Source organism: Canis lupus, chromosome 14 (genome assembly GCF_011100685.1).
Source record: "Canis lupus familiaris isolate Mischka breed German Shepherd chromosome 14, alternate assembly UU_Cfam_GSD_1.0, whole genome shotgun sequence".
NCBI classification, from domain to species: domain Eukaryota; kingdom Metazoa; phylum Chordata; class Mammalia; order Carnivora; family Canidae; genus Canis; species Canis lupus.
In genome coordinates, this window is record NC_049235.1 from 44,298,583 (window position 1) to 44,319,303 (window position 20,721).

Sequence of the window (20,721 nt, forward strand, 5' to 3'; positions counted from 1 at the left end):
AGCTATAGCTTGTAGGCAGAAAGGGCAAATATGATTATATCATACTTGGGCTCCAATTACCTCACTCCACCATGACACTGTAGCTACTTCATCAAAGTCATACAGCTTTTTAGTTAGAGAGCTGAGATTTTATCTAGATCCATTGGAACCCGAAAACTTAGATTCAAATTAAATAACCCGCGATTGAGCACAGGAGCAGCCCATATGACCCAAGTACAAAGAACAGCTTACTGCTGTTGGAGGAAAGGAGAGGGGGCCCATTGCCAGGTAGGACCTAAAGCAGGCCTGGGTTCAAAAGATCACACTGACTCCACATGTGCAACTAATAGTATCACTTCAATCTCTTTGAGCTTCAGTTCTCCTTCTGGAGAATGAGTATTTCTTGACTAGGTCCTCCATGGAGTGATTTACAGCATCAAGTCAATGACAGAGCCCACGACTTTCTACCCAAAAAGGTGGAAGATCGGTTAAGTAGGTGCTCAGGCCCTACTTGAGGCTGTAACTTTGCCTCTAGACCTCCGTGCTGAGCCCAGTCATCCCGACTGGGAGTCCCAAAGCTTTCTTCTCCACTCAAGCAGGCCGAGGTTAGCCACCCAGGTGAACAGCATACTTCCTTATGGTCCTGGGGAGTTGGCAGTCTCAATACAAAAACTAAAACAATGGTCAGAATTGATTTCTGCTAAAGTCACTCAGTATAATCAGTCTGCTGGGTGACACTAAAAGCCGGGCTCAAGTAATCTGTTAATAGCTCCATTTGCTATGCAGTCATCCAGCTCGTAGTGGGAGAGGCCCTCCAGCCTACCCGGAGAAAACTGGCTTATTCTTCAGAAGACAACTAAGTCTACGAGCCTGAAATGTTAACGCAATTCACCTTTGTGTTCATCCACATGCCAGTAATCCAGGAATCTCAAGAAAAGAGGATCAGTTTGGGTCATTTTAATCTTATTCCTCTCTAAGCATTCTTATAATGATAGGACATGAGTAATAAACTAAAAGATACAGAATTAGATTCTATAAATCTCAACTAATGCGTTTCTCATTCAGACCTGACACATGTCCATTCTGGATTTCCACTCCTCCTGGACAATGACTACAACTAATAGCTCTGAGAAGTTCAATGGATTTGTGGTTTAGGAAAAATGAGAGAAGGGGAAACAGATTTGCTCTAATGTCAGAAGTCTCTAGGGAGAAAATAATAGGGATCCATTTCAAGAGCTAGAGTTTTTCCTACCAACATCTCTACAACCTAGAATATGGATAGAGAGGAAAGCTCATTAGAGTTATTTTATATTATACATTTATATATTACATGCTATATCTTGTAGTTATTTTATATATTTGTATACTATATCCTATATTTTATAGCTATTTTATAGCATGTAATGTATACACTTGTATGTTACATGCAATAGAGAGCCAGAAGCTTGGTTCAATTTGGATTCAAAGGAATCACTGTTGGAGAGTCTTGGGTGTCTAATGAGTCTTCAGAACTGGATTTGGATCCAGGCTATTTAATAACTTGGATCTTGGCTATTTAATAATTGTGTGACTACATTAATTAATTGTATTTTCTGATCCTCGGTTCCTTCATCTGCAAAGTGGGCATAATAATCCTATTTCACAGAACTCAACAGACAATATAGACAAGATTTAATCAACATTTTTTTTTAATTCTCAGCTAACTCATATCTAATTCAGAATTGACAAGTATTCATTCTGAAACTCCCACGGCGTTTCTGAAAGAGGATAAATATTGAATATTTGATGCATGGTGATTACCAATAAATCTGTGTGTATGTGTGTGTTTCATTTATTTTAACTTAATCTTAAGTTAGAGTTCCTAGTAGGTAAGTACAAGAGGCAGATTTGAAAAATAGGATTAAATTGGGAATGCAATAGTAAGTGCTCAATAAATATGCTTATTTAAAACGTGAACAAATGAACAGAAGACATACTAATGGTCCTGTTCCTATATTCCTGTAGTGCTGGGGAAGAAATACCTCCTTCGATGATGTCCACTGAGCAAATGCAGCCATTGGAGCTCTCAGAAGACAGACTGGACAAGCTAGACCCTCATTGTGACCCCTTAGGTAAATGCTCCAGGGTGAATGTCAGTAGTGGAAGTCAGAAAGGAGATGTCTCTGTCATTCTCTTGCCATTCGGTTTGCAGGCAAGTCAGAGGGAGACTCCCAGAAACCTGATCGTTTGTGCCTTCTGGTGACAGCCAACACCAGATGGACAGGCAAATAGCATGGCTTTGCAGGGTCTGCCCTGTAAATATTAGCTGAAGCACTGGAGAGAGGTTCATTAAGGTTAAAAAAAGAGAGAAAAGGCATTGTCCTTTTTTGGGGGGTCTGACAGAGTCCCAGGCAGAGCATTTTTGAGGCAATAAATGGAATGTGTCAGCAGAGCTTGTTTCCAGTATTTGCCGGCACACTTAAACCCCATGTGCAGTGCCAATAAAATATTTCAAATATCTCTCTTTGCCTATCAAGACAGAATTTTAAATAGCCTTTTTCTGCTTTATTGTCAATCTGTTTCCTTTCCAGAACTGACTTTTTGCATAACCTTTGTAATGAAAATACCAGAAACATTTCTGCCTCTACCCATTTCTAAAAATGAGACACTCAGACTTTTGATGGATGGGCCTTTTGCATATTCATAGCCTTTGTTTATGTCTTGCTTGGTTATGACTCCCCCCCTCCTCTCCTCTCTCCCCATTTGCCATCAAGATAGTTTATGTTCAAGATTTCTCCAAAAGTGGGAAAAAGTGCAATTAAAGTAAAAGTCAAAATTGAAGCAAATGTCTTGCTCTCTGTACTGTGCACTGAGTTGGATCTTAGGGTGAAATGGTGACCCATGACTGGTCCCTACCCAACCTATACTTCCAGAGATCCCACAGCTGGGCAGCACCCAGTCTGAGTGATATTCATTCATTCAACAAATGTCTGTGGTAAGTATGATATAGGGGGAAATTAACTGTGATGCGTGGCAACAAATTTTTAAAATTTCATTTTCAGTCAAGCGTTGAAAAACATAGGGGGATGGGGTAACTGGATGATGAATATTAAAAAGGCCGTGTGAGGGCAGCCCGGGTGGCTCAGCGGTTTAGTGCCACCTTTGGCCCGGGGCCTGATCCGGAAGACCCAGGATCAAATCCCATGTCAGGCTCCCTGTGTGGAGCCTGCTTCTCTCTCTGCTTCTCTCTCTGCCTCTCTCTCTCGAATAAATAAATAAAATCTTTTTTTTTTTTTTAAAAAAAGAAGGGTATGTGATGTGATAAGCACTGGGTGTTCTATGCAACCAATGAATCACTAAATTCTAGCCCTGAAACTAATAATACAGTATACGTTAACTAACTTGAATTTAAATAAAAAAATTTTTAAGTGAAAAATAATAATAGTAAAAATGAAACGTAGTCCCAAGAGCCTGGGCTTACTCCTGATGCCATAACCTGCCAGTAACGTGACTTTTAGCCTTTCATCTTGCCTTCTAAATCTCATTTTCCTCATCTGCAAATTGGGGATAATAGTATACTTCCTTGTGGGCTTAGTGTGAGAACTAAACAAGATAATATATTTAGGGTGTGCTATGAATATTTGACAACTGGAAAACACAAGCATTGATGAACCAGAGAAAGTGTTTGTCATTCCCACACACTAGAAGGATATGAAATCATCTAGTATATAAGCAATATTCAAGGGATTTCCCCTCACCTCTTTTTTTGTATCTGTACACTTAAAAGCATATGATTAAGTACCTTACATATAGTATGATCTCAATAGATGCTTATTAAATGGAAATGATTGGGTTGAATTATTCAAATCCTTTAGCTGAAAGGAAATATGTATTTCTATTACATATGGCTGAAGGAAATGATGCTATTTGATTTTCTGATTGTGTATTGTGATCTTTGGAGGATGCAGGCATAATAATGTATGGTTGCTAAGTATTTCTAATGGTAGGTTTCTCATGCATACTGAGTATATAAAACAAAGGACCGTCCAGATATAAAGCTCAATAGACCCTAGCAACTTGAAAGGAAGAACCATTCATTTGTCTTTTTAGTCCTAGAATCTCGTTTAAGGCCTGGCATCGAGGAGGAGCTTCATCAATGTTTGTTGAATAAATACATTTTGAGTGACACAGGATATAGCTAGACCCACAAAACTGAAGTGAACATGTTTGGCACATTTAAACCTCCATGTTTTAAAGACACTGACCCAGATATTTTTATAAAAAAGAAACAGAGAGAGGGACACCCGGGTGCCTCAGTTGGTTAAGCACCTGACTCTTAATTTCAGCTCAGGTTATGATCCTTGGAGTCCTGCGATGGAGCCCCACATCAGACTCCTCACTCAGTAGGGAGTCTGCTTGAAGATTCTCTCCCTCTGCTCCTCATCACTTGTGCACTCTCTCTCTCTAAAATAAATAAATCTAAAAAAAAAAAAAAAGAGAGAGAGAGAAGAAGGAAGGAAGGAAGGAAGGAAGGAAGGAAGGAAGGAAGGAGGAAGGAAGGAAGGAAGGAAGGAAGGAAGGAAGGAAGGAAGGAAGGAAGGAAGGAAGGAAGGAAGGAAGGAAGGAAGGAAAAATGGCTGAAAAGATCCATTTAATTTCTGAATTTCTGAAAATCCATTCACAGTTGTAGAAGTACCAGACTGTAGCCAGGCCTTAGTGAGTTTCCAGAGAAGATAGATAACTCCATTTTTTTGTAGCTTCTTTGAACCCTAACAGACTATTTCCTTACCTATAACATGTTTGAGTTTATTCATTTAAGCATACATTCAACAGATATCTATTAATTTCTGTAAGGAGATAAAACACAAGATATCTGCCATCAAAGAAGGCAGAAAGACATATGAATAAAAAGGTGTTACATGAGCAAAAATCCTGTGGATATCTTGAAAATGAGAAAGGACACCAAGGACTGGGAAAGACTTATGAGATGGGGCAGGAAGGTGGGCTTTTCTTTGAACCTTATAAGAGGTTAGGGGCTGAGCAATGACCAGAGTGAACATTCTTTTGAGGATCTGAAATACATCAACTGAAACAACTGCTTTGCCAACATTAACAAATTTAGTCCTCTCTCTCTCTGTCATACACACAGACACACACACACACTGATTTAATATTATCTCCACTTTATTTTTTTTTTTTTAATTTTTATTTATGATAGTCACAGAGAGAGAGAGAGAGAGAGGCAGAGACATAGGCAGAGGGAGAAGCAGGCTCCATGCACTGAGAGCCCGACATGGGATTTGATCCCGGATCTCCAAGATCGCGCCCTGGGCCAAAGGCAGGCGCCAAACCGCTGCGCCACCCAGGGATCCCTATTATCTCCACTTTAAAAGGTGAAGCAATATTAAGTTTCTTGAAATTAAGACCCAAGTTTTCAGATCTAACAAGTGATAACGTCATCAACTGAACTCAGATCAGTCTACTCCACTTAAATCCATTCAATATGCATTTATTGGAGGTAGAGGCTATTAAGAATAAAAATATCAAAAGAATATAATAATCTCCAAGAAGGCTCTGTCAAAAGCAGGAGACAAGCCATTATAGAACAAGCAAATGTCATTGTCTAGAACAACCATAGAGAAGCTCAGGGAAGCACATCAGCAGCAAAAGCATCAAGGAGTCAGATGGAACAGAGAAAATACTTTCGTGGGCGAGAAATGATCAGATTGGTTTCATCACTCACACTGACATCTGATGGACATGATGTAGAATTCCAGCTTTACAAGCTCCAGGGACTGAGAAAGGTAAAGAGCTGAGTAAGAAGACAAGAGGATCTGGAGTGAGGATGAGCAAATAGGAGAATTGCAACGGCAGTGGGGAAGTGAATGAAGACACCACTACTGAAGGCAAATGTGCATGGTCAGCATGACCCAGCGGGCCCCAGACATGAAGGAGGGTGAAGAATTTGTTACTACAAGACTGAAGAGCATTCTGGGTTCCCTACTGGCCCATGGAGTCTTCAAGAGACGAAACCTTGATCAAAGGAAATTAAGAAAGAGCGTTTAGCACAGAGAATCTGTTCTATCAGAAATTTAACTCAAGGGATCCCTGAGTAGCTCAGCAGGTTTGGCGCCTGCCTTCGGCCCCAGGGCATGATCCTGGGGCCCCGGGGTCGAGTCCCACGTCGGGCTCCCTGCATGGGGCCTGCTTTCTCCCTCTGCCTGTGCCTCTGCCTCTCTTGCTCTCTCTCTGTGTCTCTCATGAATAAATAAATAAAATCTTAAAAAAAAAATTTAACTCAAACCCACTCTGTGCCTTGCCTAACTATATTTTAAAGTTCTTCATTTTGATTATCCGTCCATTTGAGCTTTCTTTATTTGAAATTTTACAGACTATTCTAGTTTTCTGTTTTATTATATGTATTTGTGCAAGACTACTAAAGTCCTCTGTAGACTAAGCCAAAATATATAAATATTTTTCTTTTTTCAGACCAAATGGCTTCTGCAAGTAATTGAAAACCAACCAGTTCCTTTACTCATGTTATCTTTTTTTTTCTTTGCATCCTATCAAAATCAGATGACCTTTCAGACCAGCTCATTAAAGACTGTGATCTCAATAAGAAGCCAAGAAAGGGGAAAAATGTACAGGTGGCCCTGAATGTTGAGTCAGAGCAAAAAAAACCGAGGAGGAAAGATACACCAGCACTGCACATCCCACCTTTTATACCAGGTAAAGGGCAACGAGGTCAGTTTGCATGTCTGTAAAGGGGAACCATTGCCACTAGATCACATTGGTCTTACAACTTTTTCCTTAAATATGTGGGTGTTTTTAAATCACGGGTACTAGTCCTTCATCTGTCTTCGTTACAATAAGGTCAGCTGCTATAACAAATGAATTCCAAATTGTTAGTGGCACAACACAAGGTTTTTTTCAGTCATCACTAGTGTGAGTTGAGGAGGCAGGTTCTTCTCCAAACAGTAATTACAGGGACTCTGGCTGATGGCAATCTGGACATCACCAGCACCTGGATTTCAAAGTCACCATGAGCATCAGCATCCAGCAGGCATGGGGATGAGGGGCACAGGGGCGGGGCGGGGGATGGCGGGAAGAACAGAATGGAAGACTGGCAGGCCCGGAAGTGACACATATCATCACTTCCTTCCATCACAAACCTCACCTGACAGCAAGGGAGGCTGAAAAGGGTAGCCCAGCTGTGTGTCCAGCAGAAAAGCAAAATGGTTTAGGGAACAGCTAATGTGTCCCTATAACAACTTTGTGTGTGATGTGGGACTCTCTCATTTCCCCAATGTTTGATCTGTTCTTATTTCCTTTTCTCCTTCCCTTTGGGCCATTTATTTAGTGTCCTCTCCACTCACAGCCCACTTGGAGGGATACAAAACAAAGAGAACACTGAGCTTTCTGGGAAAGAGCTTTCAGTTTTATTTATTTATTTATTTATTTTAATTATCAGGGATATATTTTTTTAAATTTTTATTTATTTATGATAGTCACAGAGAGAGAGAGAGAGAGAGAGAGGCAGAGACACAGGCGGAGGGAGAAGCAGGCTCCATGCACCGGGAGCCCGATGTGGGATTCGATCCCAGGTCTCCAGGATCGCGCCCTGGGCCAAAGGCAGGCGCCAAACCACTGCGCCACCCAGGGATCCCGAGCTTTCAGTTTTATAAGAAATAATGGAAGCATGTAAATGGCTGAAATATGCAGTGAGCAGGAAGGCTGTAATGAGGTCCTTACAGAAGGACCCTGGGAGCTCAGCCTGGGCAGTGAATCGTGGACAGTTGGATTGAGGAGATTGTTTGCAGAGAGTTGCTAAACGTTGGAGAGAAATTTCACATGGGAGAGAGGTGAGAAGGTGGCAAGTCACCGAAGACCGTAGCATGTGGCTTGCAGAGCAGCAAATGATCCATTGCCCTAAGGAGGATGGACCCCAGAGGTGGACAGACCTGGGCTCGCTTCCTGGCTCTGACCCCTGCGAGCTGTGTTACCGTGGGCACATTTCTTTGCCTCACTTTCCTCAGATGTGTGATGGTGGTCGTAATATTAAATTCCTCGGGGCTTTGTAAGGCTAAAATAAAATCAGGCCTGCAAAACCCTTTGTGTCACTTCAATAAATACTAATTCCTAATATAAAAAAGCTTTTCTTAAAATAAGTCTGAAAGATATATTGATTACCATCACTAGGTATGTGTGCAAACATGAATGCATAGACCTTATGTATAGGATGTATGTATTTGACCCTGTTTCTTCCCTCTGTTCCCCTAACCATGCAGGTGTGCTTTCAGAACATTTAATTAAAAGCTACGACATTCAAGAGATACACCCAAAGGGCAAAATGAGTCCAGCTCTTCATAACTCTGACCTGGACCAGAAAAAACCAAGGAGAAAAGACACACCTGCCCTGCACGTGTCCCCCTTTGCAGCAGGTAAAAGAGCTGGTGCAAGGTATTTGCAGGGGGTGATGGGAACAGGTCAAGAGCCTTACCATCTGGAGGTGCCACGGGCATGGCCTCTGTCCTGGCCCAGCAATCTGTGTCACACAGAAGCGCTCTGTGGGGGGAGCAGCATTTATGCTGCCTTTCAGGCTTACCTTCACTGGCAGCTCCCCCAGGGCTGACTTGGAGCTGGGGAGGTTCAAAGCATTACTCATGCTTCAGCAGAACTGGTCAGATTCACTGAGCCAATGAAATAGAAATGTCAGTGGGTCCTTGAAAAGAGCTGGAATACCCTCTTCCCCAGCCTTCTATGGATCATGCACCCTACTACTGATGGCTGATTCTCCCAAGACACCTGGCTGGATATACTGACCAAGTCTTCAAAACAAGAGAGAGAGGGAGAGGGAGAGAAAGGGAGATGCGGAAATAGTGAGAGCTAACTTTAGTAACAAACTATAGACATGATCTCTGAAAATATCACCTTTTTTTTTCAGATGTAATTGAGTATTTATGGTTAATTTTGTTAGGTATGATAATGACAGTTTAGTTATGGTTTTAAAAAGCTTTTAGTGTTAGAGATACATACAGACGTGTTATAGGGAATTTGCTTTACAAAATGAAAAATAAAGACAACTAGGTAAAACAAAACTGATAAAATGTTAATAATTATTAATTATGTACTTCTGTCTATTTTGAAAATTCCCATAATAAAAATGTTTATTTTTAAATTTAAATTCAATTAATTAACATATAATGTATTATTAGTTTCAGAGGTAGAGGTCAGTAATTCATCAATCTTACATAACACCCAGTGCTCATTATATCACATGCTCTACTTAATATCCATCACCTAGTTACCCCATATCCTCCACCACCTCCCCTCCAGCAACCCTCAATTCATTTCTTATGATTAAGAGTCTCTTATGGTTTATCTCCCTGTCTGATTTCATCTTGTTTTATTTTTCCCTGTCTTCTCCTATGATTTTCTATTTTGTTTCTTAAATTCCACATGAGTGAGATCATATGATAATTGTCTTTCTCTGACTTATTTCGCTTAGCATAATACCTTCTAGTTCCACCCACAATTGCAAATGGCAAGATTTTATATTTTTTGATCCTGAAAGTATCATCTTAATGAGAGCTATCTTAACATGTGTCAAATCAAACCCAAAAATCTTGCTGAAGTCTGTGCACAAGGCTTTACAGCAGCCAGTATGTGAACATAGTCTTATTCCTGAGAATTTCATGTGGATATTAGGGAATAAGAAGTATATGGTCATTATTAGACTATAATAAGACTGAGTATGTGTGTGGGTGTGTGTGTGTGTGGGGGGTGTATGTGTGTCTTTTATATAGATATTTGGAGAGGAGTGGCAGGGAAGAAAATGTACTAATGTTTATGGAGAGCCTACTAAATATTAGGTACTGAGTTTGGTATGTCTCACAGATTTTTTAAAATCAGCTGAATAGCACAAGAAAGTAGCTATTAATTCCCTATATAGATAAAGACACTGAAAGAATGTAAGTCACTTAAAGTCTTCTGTGGATGGCATTGATGGATGGATAGCTGCTTGGCTGCTTGATGGATTGATAACGGGATGATTAGATGGACAGATAAATGGACCAAATTATGTTCAAGATTAAACCCCATGATGTCATAGAGCTGAGGCTTGAATCCAGGGCTGTCTCACCTGTGGACAACTTTTTACCGTACTGTGGTATAGTTGGGACTTGCAGCACTAGGGTAATCCAGAAGGGACACTTTGGGAGGAGATGAGATTTTGTCATTATAGAACTATGTTTCCCCATTGTTTTATTTAATAAAGAAAAAAATGGAAAGAAGGCTCAGAAGAAGACATCATGAATAGGCAGTCAGGTGCAGCAGACAAGGGCTACTGATTTCTGTGGGGCAGAGCCAAGCAAGGAGGACTGGAGCATAAGGAGGGACTTCTCTGGAGAAATAGATCGAGGACCAACTGGCAGGATCTGAACTGCCTCAAACATGCTGTTTGCGAGCTACAAGCATCCCTACTGCACTGATCCTCCAACCCATCACGCTTTTCCCCCAAGCTCTGCCTCTGTCCTGCTTCCAGTCACCTTTCAAGACAGTCAGCTCAAAGTCTCTGCTAAAAGACTCCTCTAGGTCCAAAATGATCCTTTTCTATTCCGAACTAACTCTGTAGTAGACATGGGCAGGCCAATAACAAACTTTGTCATCTCTTCCAGCGTAGTCTTTTACGGCTTTTGTTTCTAAGAACAGCTACAGCTGTTCTTTACATTGACTTACATTTGATGAATTCATGAGAACTGGTCTGCGGTTGCTCTATGTTGCTGATATTAACCTTGACATCTAGTCCAGTCCCTTCTATATAGCAATGCTCAATTAGTATCTATGGATTTGATATTCTATTTGGCAATCACAATTCTGCAGTTCCAAGTTCTTCATTAGGAGACCCTGTTTCTTACCCATTCTTGTATTTGTTTTTATTGAAGTCCTCCTAGGGGAAGACTAGGGGAAGGGGAAGTCCTTCCTAGGGGAAGACTAAAACAAAAATATGTATGGACAGAGAGTCACCGTAGCACACAGCATTAAAGATGGACTTTGGAGTCAGAAAGGTCTAAATTTAATCTCTGGTTTTGCTCATTCTAGCTTTGTGACCCTGGGCAACTAGCACAAACAAAAGAGCCTCCTTCATTTCATCCATCTCTGAAAGGAAGACCGAAAAATCTGTCTCCCAGGATTGTTAACATAATTAAATAAAGCACATAAAGCACTTAGCACAGATCCTGGATTTTTGAAAGTCTTCAATAAATGTTAGTTCCCCTCCATTCTCCCAACCTTATATTCCTTGAGATGAATTAAACCATTTCTAAAGGTGAGAATCTTCCTAGCCGCAATGTTTTGCCTCTCCATATAAATCTACTGATTCAGGGTACTTCCTAAAATGTTGAGCTCTATTTATCTGGCAACGGATGCTGCCTGCATCATAATATCTATATCTTCAGAGAGCAGCTTCCCAGTTGAATGAAAAAAATGTTTCTCAAACAAGGTGAAGTACACAGAGCTGGAGAGAGAGGCTGTATATCCGTGGACTCTAATCACATTATGGAATTCTTTGAATCAGCAAATCTCTGTGTTATATTTGCAATTATAGATGTTGTTCTATGAGTCTAGTTTTTATTAGCATATTAGCTGGAGCACTTTATTTTTGAAGAGCCTTTTAGTATCTAAAGATTTGGCAGTAATAGAAATGCTAGTTAAGCTGATAAGGATAGAGCCTTCGGCAGATGTTCAGAGAGACTCATATTGGTTCTAATAAGGGTGTTGAGAGGAACTCACAGACAAATGCACTCTGGAGACATCTCCTCTCATTAGCCCTTGGCAACTGAAGACTGGACGAGGATTATCTCTCTCTTCTAAATCTCTTGCTAACTACCTTCATTCCCCTAGGTTAATGAGCTTATTTGACAAGTTCCAACTGCCAGACAACTCCTCAGTGAGGAGTCATCTCTGGCTTCCTTGCCAACCCAAGGTTTGTTCCCAACTTGGCCCACATTTTCCAGGGCCCCCCATCTTGGTGACTACATGGCAGGGTGTACTGGGTTGTGATTAGTGAGATCTGAGTAGCCTAGACTTGCTTAAAAGAAAAAGAAGTCTTTAGTTAAGGTCTGTGGCAAAGGGAGCCAAAGAAAGTAAAGAATAATGAGGCCAGAAGCACTGAAGCAAAGCCTGTTGGCTAATTGGCCCATAAGCTATGAATATTTGGAGATCAAAGCTCAATAATGTACTTGTAGAAAGGGGACTGTTATGTCCTTTGAAAGTGACACCGCTTCTATTCTGCTGGGAAGAGTGTTCTCTCTCATGTGGCTTACCAAGACAGGTGGTGTCTTAGCCTCAGCTCCCTTAGATCAGAGGCATACATCTTTAATGCAGGTGACCAGCTCTGAATGGGATCATGGCCTAAAACAGCTTGCTGCAAGTTTAATTGGTTGACCCTTAGAGACTTGGGACTGACAGCTTTGGCCTTAAAAACATACCTGGTTCTAACGAACAGCCAAGTTCCATAAACTCCTACACAGAGAGTAGAAAGGTAGAAACTGACATTTTCTAAATCCCTACTGTACCCCATACCCTTTGATAGATCATAGAATACCCTTTAAGAACCTGAAGGTTTGGTAGGGGAGATGGATATATTACCCAATGATTCCTACAATGTGATATGTACTTTAATGGAGGTTCATGTAAAAGTGTGCTTGAAGCATAAATGAATATTGGTCTAAATCTACCCGGCAGCATCACTCCCTGAGGGAGATAGGATTTCTTTTTCCTCCAGTTTCGCAGATGAATAAACTGAAGCTCAGACAGGTTAAGTGACTTGCTCAAAGTTAAATGGCCACCAAGTTAAGGCAAAACTTTCTGGCTCTAGACCTCATTCCTTCAATGACACGTCTCTGTTTCCCCCAGGAGAACAGAGGATCAAGGACTGGGTTAAACTACCCATGTTTATCAAACCTCACTCATCTTCAAAGGAACAAAGTTGATGATTTGAACTATCAAGAGTAAAAATACAGTGATGACATACATGCTACTGATTTCAGCTTCACCCTGCACAGTCACAGCCATGAAATCAGGATTTTCATGAGCTACCATATGTATTCTTCATTGTAAGATGCTAAAAATAATGCTTAATTCTACTAATATAAATATTAGTTCACTTTCTACTTAAAGATCTCCGACGTCCCTGTGGAAAGCCTAGCCTACTTTGGGAAGGGTTGACCTTGATGGCTAAACAGGATCCTCCCTTCCCTGAAATCCCAGGACTTTTTTTTTTTTTTTTTTTTGACCCAGATGCTCATCTGACTAGGTTTCAAGGATACCCCAAATAATCAGAAAGTTGACTGGGATCTGGGAATTTAAATGCTCTTGCCTACTTTGAATCAACTCAAATTTGGCTTAATGTGAAAAGATATCAAAGAGAATTAGGATAGTAAGTTTGGGGACTTAGCATAGTTAACTCTCTGTTCTCTTCCCATGCTAACCTTCTTTCCAAATGAAAATCCAAACCTCTTTGCAGCTGGTAGAAGAGAAAATATCTCCCACTGTGTTTCATAAGTGATTTATGCAAAATTCTCAGTTTCAACCAGACTCTTGAAATTGTTTTTCTCCTCCAATAAATATCTGCTAATTGGTTAAAAAAAAAAAAAACAACCCATATGAACAAACTAGGAACTGAATCAAATGAATAGTCATTAAGATCAACACATAGTTTTCATTAATTTGCTGCTGTTGAATGGAGTCCAGTGTTGTAGAAAGGCCTCTTGTGGTGCACAGCTTTCTACCCTCATGTTTAGATCTTTATGAAATGCTTAATGAACTGAAAGGTCTCTAATTATGAGACGGTGGGGGCGATGCAAGGCAGTGGTGGTTGGCTGAAGTGGATGGACAGAAATCATAGAGGACTGGCCTTGAACCATAGCTTCCTTTATCTTTTTATTATAATGACCCTACTTTACAATTGACAGGATGAGCAGAACCACCCAGACCTCCTTGGATGGTCTTAACTGGGCTGATCAGTCCAGAATATTGTGCTCAGTCTTCTAAAGTTCAACAACCAGCAAGCTTTTAAAAAGCAAAATATATTGGAGCCCAACATAGGAATAGCAACTTTGAATTCTGTGTAGTAAGGATGCTAAAAAAAAAAAAAAAAAACACTTGATGCTCCTAAAATTTCAGAAAAGAAAGGATATTTTAACCCCTCAAAGAAGAAAAAGAATCATCTCAAAATAAAAAACAACTTTTTTAAATTGCCACCACAGAACTTTATTAAAACTCACAGCACTTTCTTAAATTTCTCCTTTTCCTTTGAACATTTTAAACTTTATCACCTACCAGTACTGACATTCAGGAATGGCATGTTCAGAGCCTCAGCTCGATATTTCCCCCAGATGTTAGTAAAATGTATTTAATTTTGGTTTCATGCTACTGACCCATTCTTTTCTTAATTTTTTAATTATTTTATTTCATTGTATTTAAATTCAATTTGCCAACATATAGTATAATACCCAGTGCTCATCTCATTGTGTGCCCTTCTTAGGGCCCGTCACCCAGTCACCTCATCCCCCACCCACCTCCCCTTCTGTTTGTTTTCCAGAGTTAGGAGTCTCTCATGGTTTGTCTCCCTCTCTAATTTTTCCCCACTCAGTTTTCCCCCTTCCTCTTATGGTCCCTTTCACTATTTTCTTATATTCCACATATGAGTGACCCTTCTTTTCAAAGAACTGAACTAGCTAATGTGAAAGGAACGGGAAGGGACTTGGTGCTCACAGGGTGATGCTGCACTCAACACTGTCTGCACTTCTCCTTCAATTGGCACAAAACCAGCATGCTCATTTTATATCCAGGAAAATTCAGGTGTGAAAGTGTTAAATGGCCCAACACAGACTGAGGGAGTAGCAGAATAAGAGGTCCACAACAAGTGGACTCCCAAACCTGTTTGTTTTCATCCTCCTGTGCTGTAAGCTTAAACGCAGACTATAAACCAGAGGTAAAAGTTGCCTCTGACTCCTAGGTTGAGGGGCTTCTGGTCACCAGAATGCTGCCTCATTGAGTCCTAGCTCCTCTGGGCGGGCCAAAGGCATTCCACTCCCTCACTCAGTTGGCACCTTTAACTCTTGGCTCTGCAGATGCTAAAGGGTTTCTGGGTTGCCATGCTCCTGTGTGCTGTGTCTACGCAGAAAGGTTGTCTAATATTTTAATTAGAGGCACTTAATTGCAGATTGGTGCTTTGTTTTGCAGGTGTGACACTGCTCAGGGATGAAGGACCCAAGGTGATCATGGAAGATGACGAAAAGGATGGTGACAAGATAGCTATTTAAAGAGAGTTCCCCTGAGACCACCTGTAAATAGGTTAGATTGGTTCCCTGTGGTGACCTAGAAAAAAAATAGACTTGCTTCTGCTCTCATTTGTGATAGTCTGCCTTTGAGATCCAGACACCTTTCCCCCAAGAGGCATACTATATCAGATTGCCAGTCACCTCCTTGTCTCTTTCCTCTTTCTTGAATCTGGTTTCTATTCCCGCCTCTTGAGTTGTCATTTTCTAAAGCAGTGGAAAGGAAACAGATCCTTCTAAATTAGGAGGTAACAGGGAAAGCTCTAGTGCACAGCTTCTGCATCTTCTGGATCAATCTATGGAGCAAAGAACAAGAACAGCATGGAAGTGCTATTTTTCTTGGTTTATGCTGGTGGGCAGGACTTGACTTCACATCATCCAAATAGCAGTTCAAGTGGGGACTCCCTGTTGCCATTTAAGGAGGTGAGAATGTTTGGGTACAGACTCACTGATTGCTTTGGAGAACATGGTCTTTTATCTCTTTATCTTTCCTCAAGAGCATGTGTCTCTGGTGACATTTCTAAGGCCCTTGTTACTGATACCATAAAGGTGAATGAACTGGAGGAGTCAACCCAACCAACCATGCCTTGGCTGAAAATACCAGAGATAAGGAGTGCTGGTCTACTGAGACGCTTACAATTATATCCTATTTGTTTTCATTTTTTAAAACATCTCTTAACCATGTTGTCCCTGAAATCTGTGAGCTGTGTCACAAGTGAACCATTATTAATGATAGGTAGGATATTGTTTGAGATGAATTTACTTCTTAAAAAATTAAGGCCAGTGGAAGGCCACTCCTATATTTTTAGCATTCTCACTTACTTAGACCCTCATATGCTTTCTTGGATGGGAAGGAAAGATGCAGAGTTTGCTACTGAGCAAGAACCTCTATGTAGCACCTACCCCAGCCTGCTATCTGTGGATGCCATGGGAAGCCTTTGCAGGAGGGCCTTATCACCAGATCATGGACATGGGAAAGGCAAAAATTGTTGTTCAAAAAAAGAAAGGTGGATATTCAAACAGATCTTGCCTGAAAAGTGGTAATTTTAAAGCTCTGTATACGCCCTGGCTCCAGGAGGCTGTCTTTCTCACAACATGGGAAAGATGTAGGACACTGCTGGTAATAAAAACGCTTCTAACCAGATCTTTATATCCTGGTGCATTTCTTCTAAAAATTATTTACTTACAAATATAATGAGAAGAGGTTGCAAAAGAGAATCACAGGATTGATTGATTTGTTTGGTTTGGTTTTGACCCACATAGGCTTAAAAATGTCTGAATCAGCCATTAATATGTAACAATTCAATCAGAAGAATTTGTGTAAGATTCTAGATTTCCAGATTCTCTTAGAAAAACACCTCAAGATCTGACAACCTTGGGTTTGATTGGAAGCATGACAACTATCAGCTGATGCTGGGCAGTAGGTGTCCTTTTAGAAGGAGCACACATTCTCCAGTTCACCCTCTGCCCCACCTGGAGTATGTCACCTGCTGACTTTCCTGGCCAGTCTTCACATTTGGGTTTAGAGCTCCTAGGGAAGACCCACACTTGATATTCCTAATGACTTCTTGCCTCTTTGATCCCAGGGCTCCCCTTTCACTTCTGATGGCCTCAATCATGGGGGGGGGGGGGGGGGGGAGCGAATAAGATGTGGCCAGGCTCTTGTTTTAGGCATAAGTGGTGCAACAGGCCACCATAAATTCTTTAAGAAGCTGGAAGCAATTAATGTATATAATAGGATTATATCACCACCGGCAGTAATTTTTACCAAATGATTCTCGCTAGAAAAACACAGATGGAGTCTTATGCTATCAGATTTGCTGATAAGCATGGTGCGTCCTGCAGCTGTGGCTGTAGGATATATGCAATAAACTTAATGGCCAGTCTGGGAAAGCCCAACCCATTTCTGATTTCTGGGCATGTGGAGAGTAGACTAGCCATTGTATAGACAAAGGCCTTGGCTTCCAACCCCAGCTGTGCGACACTGAGCAATTCCCAGAAGCTCTCTGTTTCTTTATCTTGAAAATGAAAATAATAATTCCTATTTGGCTTTCTTAATGGTTTGAGAATTAAATGAGATAATATATGGCAAAGGGCTTTATAAGTGATGTGTAACACAAGATATTTTTAAGACATTTTCAGAGCACGGACTATACCTTTTCTATCACCAAGTCCCCACTGCTGGGGTATTACATGGGCAGCAATTGTGTAGAATTTAATCCCAGCACCTGAAGAAGAACTTCCAATAAGGAGATGCCATGGCTTCTGCAGCCCTAACTGCAAGACCAGTCCTCCTCTTTCTGGGAATGGCCTTTGTAACAGTCCCAGCTGCAAAGGAGCATTCACTAAATAACGAGGGCAAAGCCAACCAAACTTGCAACCAACCCTGGACATCACTGGATTGATCTGGATTGAAGTCTAATCTTCCTTACTTTTCTTGACCCACATGACCCTTTTCTGGGCAGGTAAAGTAGAGGCTTAATAATGAGGATACATTCTGATTAAAATAGTTCCCGGTACATTGTGAATAACTTCCCTCCCACGACATAATAGAATTAAGAAAATAAAACCATTACATGGTAGCCCAAATTAAGGGCATCCCGAGAGACCCGGCAAACCAGTTGGCCATTTGTTCCTTCTGCAGGCATCTACCGACCCCAGGCTACCTGACATGAGAAGGCACCAGACGTGAGACGCTTAGCTCTCGTTCCAAAGCCCCACGCAGGCCTGGTCTCTTTCTTTAAATCCAGACCCTCTTTAAAAGCTGTCGCCTGAGATCACACAGCCGACTTCTCATGTTTAATTATCACTAGAAGAGGCAGAAAGAAGCTGGTGCTGAAGGAGGAGGATAGAACCATAAAGAACTCAGTGTTTCCTTTGAAATTCAAGCATGTATTTTTCCTAGCGGAGAATGAGAGGCTTAGTTCCACGATGGATTTTCAGAATCTCTGTCATCTTGTGGAAATGAAGCTCCCTTGCCCCTTGTGATTGCTAAGTGTGAAAATGTTACTCAAAAACTCCCTAAGACAAAACAAAACAACAACAACAACAACAAAAACAAAAACAAAAAAAGCAAAAAACTCCCTAAGACAGAGAATGAATACATAGGAAACCAATGAGCTGAGACTATTCCCCCCACCCACCCACCCCCACTCTCCTGGACACAGGGCTGCTTCGAACTGGCTTTAAGGTATCATCTGTATGGAGGTTTCAGAGCCCTGGGGCCACCATAGTCCCTGACCCACCAAATCAAGCAGAAGACTCTTCATAGATAAACGTGTTCACAGTTGAAAGGATCTCTGCCCTCGAAACATCACAGGTATCAGCTTACCTTTCACAAGAAGAAAAGGGTAGGTGTTTCCTAACTTAGAGTAGCAGGTCCTGCCAGCAAGATGAGCCCACCCCCCTGAGAAGAAGAAACAGAAAATGGAACACCATCGTGCTCATCCTAACCAATGTCACTCTTCCTGATGCCAAAAATGTGAACTTTCAGGGTTGAATAAAACAGCAAATGACAGATCGTCTTGTCCTTATTGAGAGCTTCAGAAGAACAATATAGACTTTGGTATTTATCAACCAAATCATATAATGAACGATATTTAAAATTTATGAAACGCTACTTACATAATGCCCTTCGTAAAAGGAACAGCATGCTGGGAGCCCTTGCGTTTATTTGCTCTTTTTTCCTCTATCATCTTAGCAGATCCTCAGAAGCCATTATAAGAAAGCTAAGTAGGCAGGGAAATTGGCGTGGAGGAGAGGCCAAGGTGGGAATTCAGGTCTCTGAACTCCTAGCCCAGTGCTCTTTGTATAGTATGAAACTGTCCTGAAAAGCCCCCCTACAAGCAGGGTCTGGACGATAGAGAGTGTTAAAGAGGGAGATTTTTCAGTGATCCAGACAGAAGTGCAATATGTGAATGGTTTCTTTTAGTGACTTTTCCCCTGCCCTCTCTGCAGAGATTAATTTTTGAATAAAAGCATAAATAAATGTTCAACTTCCCAACACCTAAAATTTGATGATGGGTAGCAGATGCTATGCTTTAGGGAGGTGAGTGGATTATGTTGGTCTTCTCATTCCACTCCAGCGTCCGGATTATGCATTCTCTATTCTGTAGCCAGAGTGACCTTTATCAAAAGACAAATCTGACCATATTAGACCTCTCCTTAGTGTCTTCTCCTGGCTTAGAATAAAGGCAAAGATCTAGAGCCCGAGACTGCTCCCTCCACCCTCCTAGCTCCGGGGGCATTGGCCTCCTGACACTTGTGGTGTTCCCTCTGCCCCAGCGTCCTGCCACTGCCAGGGATGCTCCTCATTCTTCCCTCCCACCCGCCCCCAACCCCAGGGCTGTGTGACATCCAGTGAAGTCCCGCTCAGCCTTCAGAGCTCAGCAAAATGACACTTCCCCAGGGAAGCCCTGCCTCACCTCTTTCATCAGGTCAGGCTTGGCCATTACTCACAGGTTCTCTAAGCCCCATGTTCTTTTCTGTCACTGTCCTTTTCTTCCATGATCGTCCACTTGTGACACTGGCTGACCATGGCCTCCTTGCTCTTGAGCAGAGGCCCATAAACACAGAGATTGCATCTGACTTTGCAACACTCACACCCTGTACCTGGCATAGAGTTTAGCATGCTATAGATGCTCAAGAAATACCAGTGAGTGAGTTAAGTGGGTAAATGAATGAATGAGACTCCAAGCCCGATGGTGCAAGGCTGCCGTGCCTTCTGCCAAACTGAAGGTACACAAGGTTACGAACTCTTGCGAAGACCAGAAAGTCTCTACAGCTGAATGCACACAACAGGCACAGCAAGCTGGGCTGCATTCTGGACCCCAGTCTTCCCCTTGGCACCAGAGAGTTCTCTCAATTGGCAGCCCACCTCCCCAAGGGCAGAGTTTTCTGTTATCAAGTCCTCTCTGCTTGGGGAATCAATGGTGGAGTCGAAGGGAAGGGCAGCTGCCCAGTAACCTGAGGGTGTAAGTGTCGTGGCTTAAGAGGTGACAGGGTGAGGACTTCAGACGCTGCAGTAGGGGTGTTCCAGCATGAGGAATGGGGCGGGGTGGCTGTGTTCCAGTACACTCAGCTTCTGCTTTTTAAGCAGCTGCATTATCACCTTAACATGCTCTCCCTAGTGGTTATACAGTATAAGGAGAAAATGCCAATCATCCTTGACATTTGAGAGCTGGTGAAGTGACAGGAGAAAATCTAAGATGTTGGTTTGACCATGTAATTTGTAGGAACAGTTTATTATTCTTATGTAATATTATTATTATTATTATTATTATTATTATTATTACACTAGCAGTTGGGTCCTCATTAATTACGTGTGAAGGCATCTTTGTTTTATCTTTTTTCTAATCACAGAAGGAATTTCTCTGTACTCTGGATCCCTTTTCTGGTCTGTTTACAGCACAGCCTAGGCTAG

At 41.5% G+C, this 20,721-nt stretch overlaps 1 protein-coding gene across 4 annotated transcripts in view; it reads left to right on the forward strand.

Moving 5' to 3' along the window:
• The window catches only part of PPP1R17 (protein phosphatase 1 regulatory subunit 17), a 42,852-nt gene extending 27,478 nt beyond the window's left edge, over positions 1-15,374 (forward strand). For 2 of the 4 annotated variants that reach the window (XM_038557254.1, XM_038557255.1), the window contains 3 exons: positions 1,984-2,090; positions 8,247-8,399; positions 15,205-15,368. In XM_038557254.1, coding sequence (XP_038413182.1) covers positions 1,984-2,090; positions 8,247-8,399; positions 15,205-15,284 — 340 coding nt within the window. In that variant the 3' untranslated portion in view covers positions 15,285-15,368. Of the gene's footprint in view, positions 1-1,983; positions 2,091-6,534; positions 6,688-8,246; positions 8,400-15,204 lie in introns of all 4 variants that reach the window. The other 2 variants (XM_038557251.1, XM_038557252.1) reach the window with 2 other exon arrangements.
• The last annotated feature ends 5,347 nt before the right edge of the window (positions 15,375-20,721 follow it).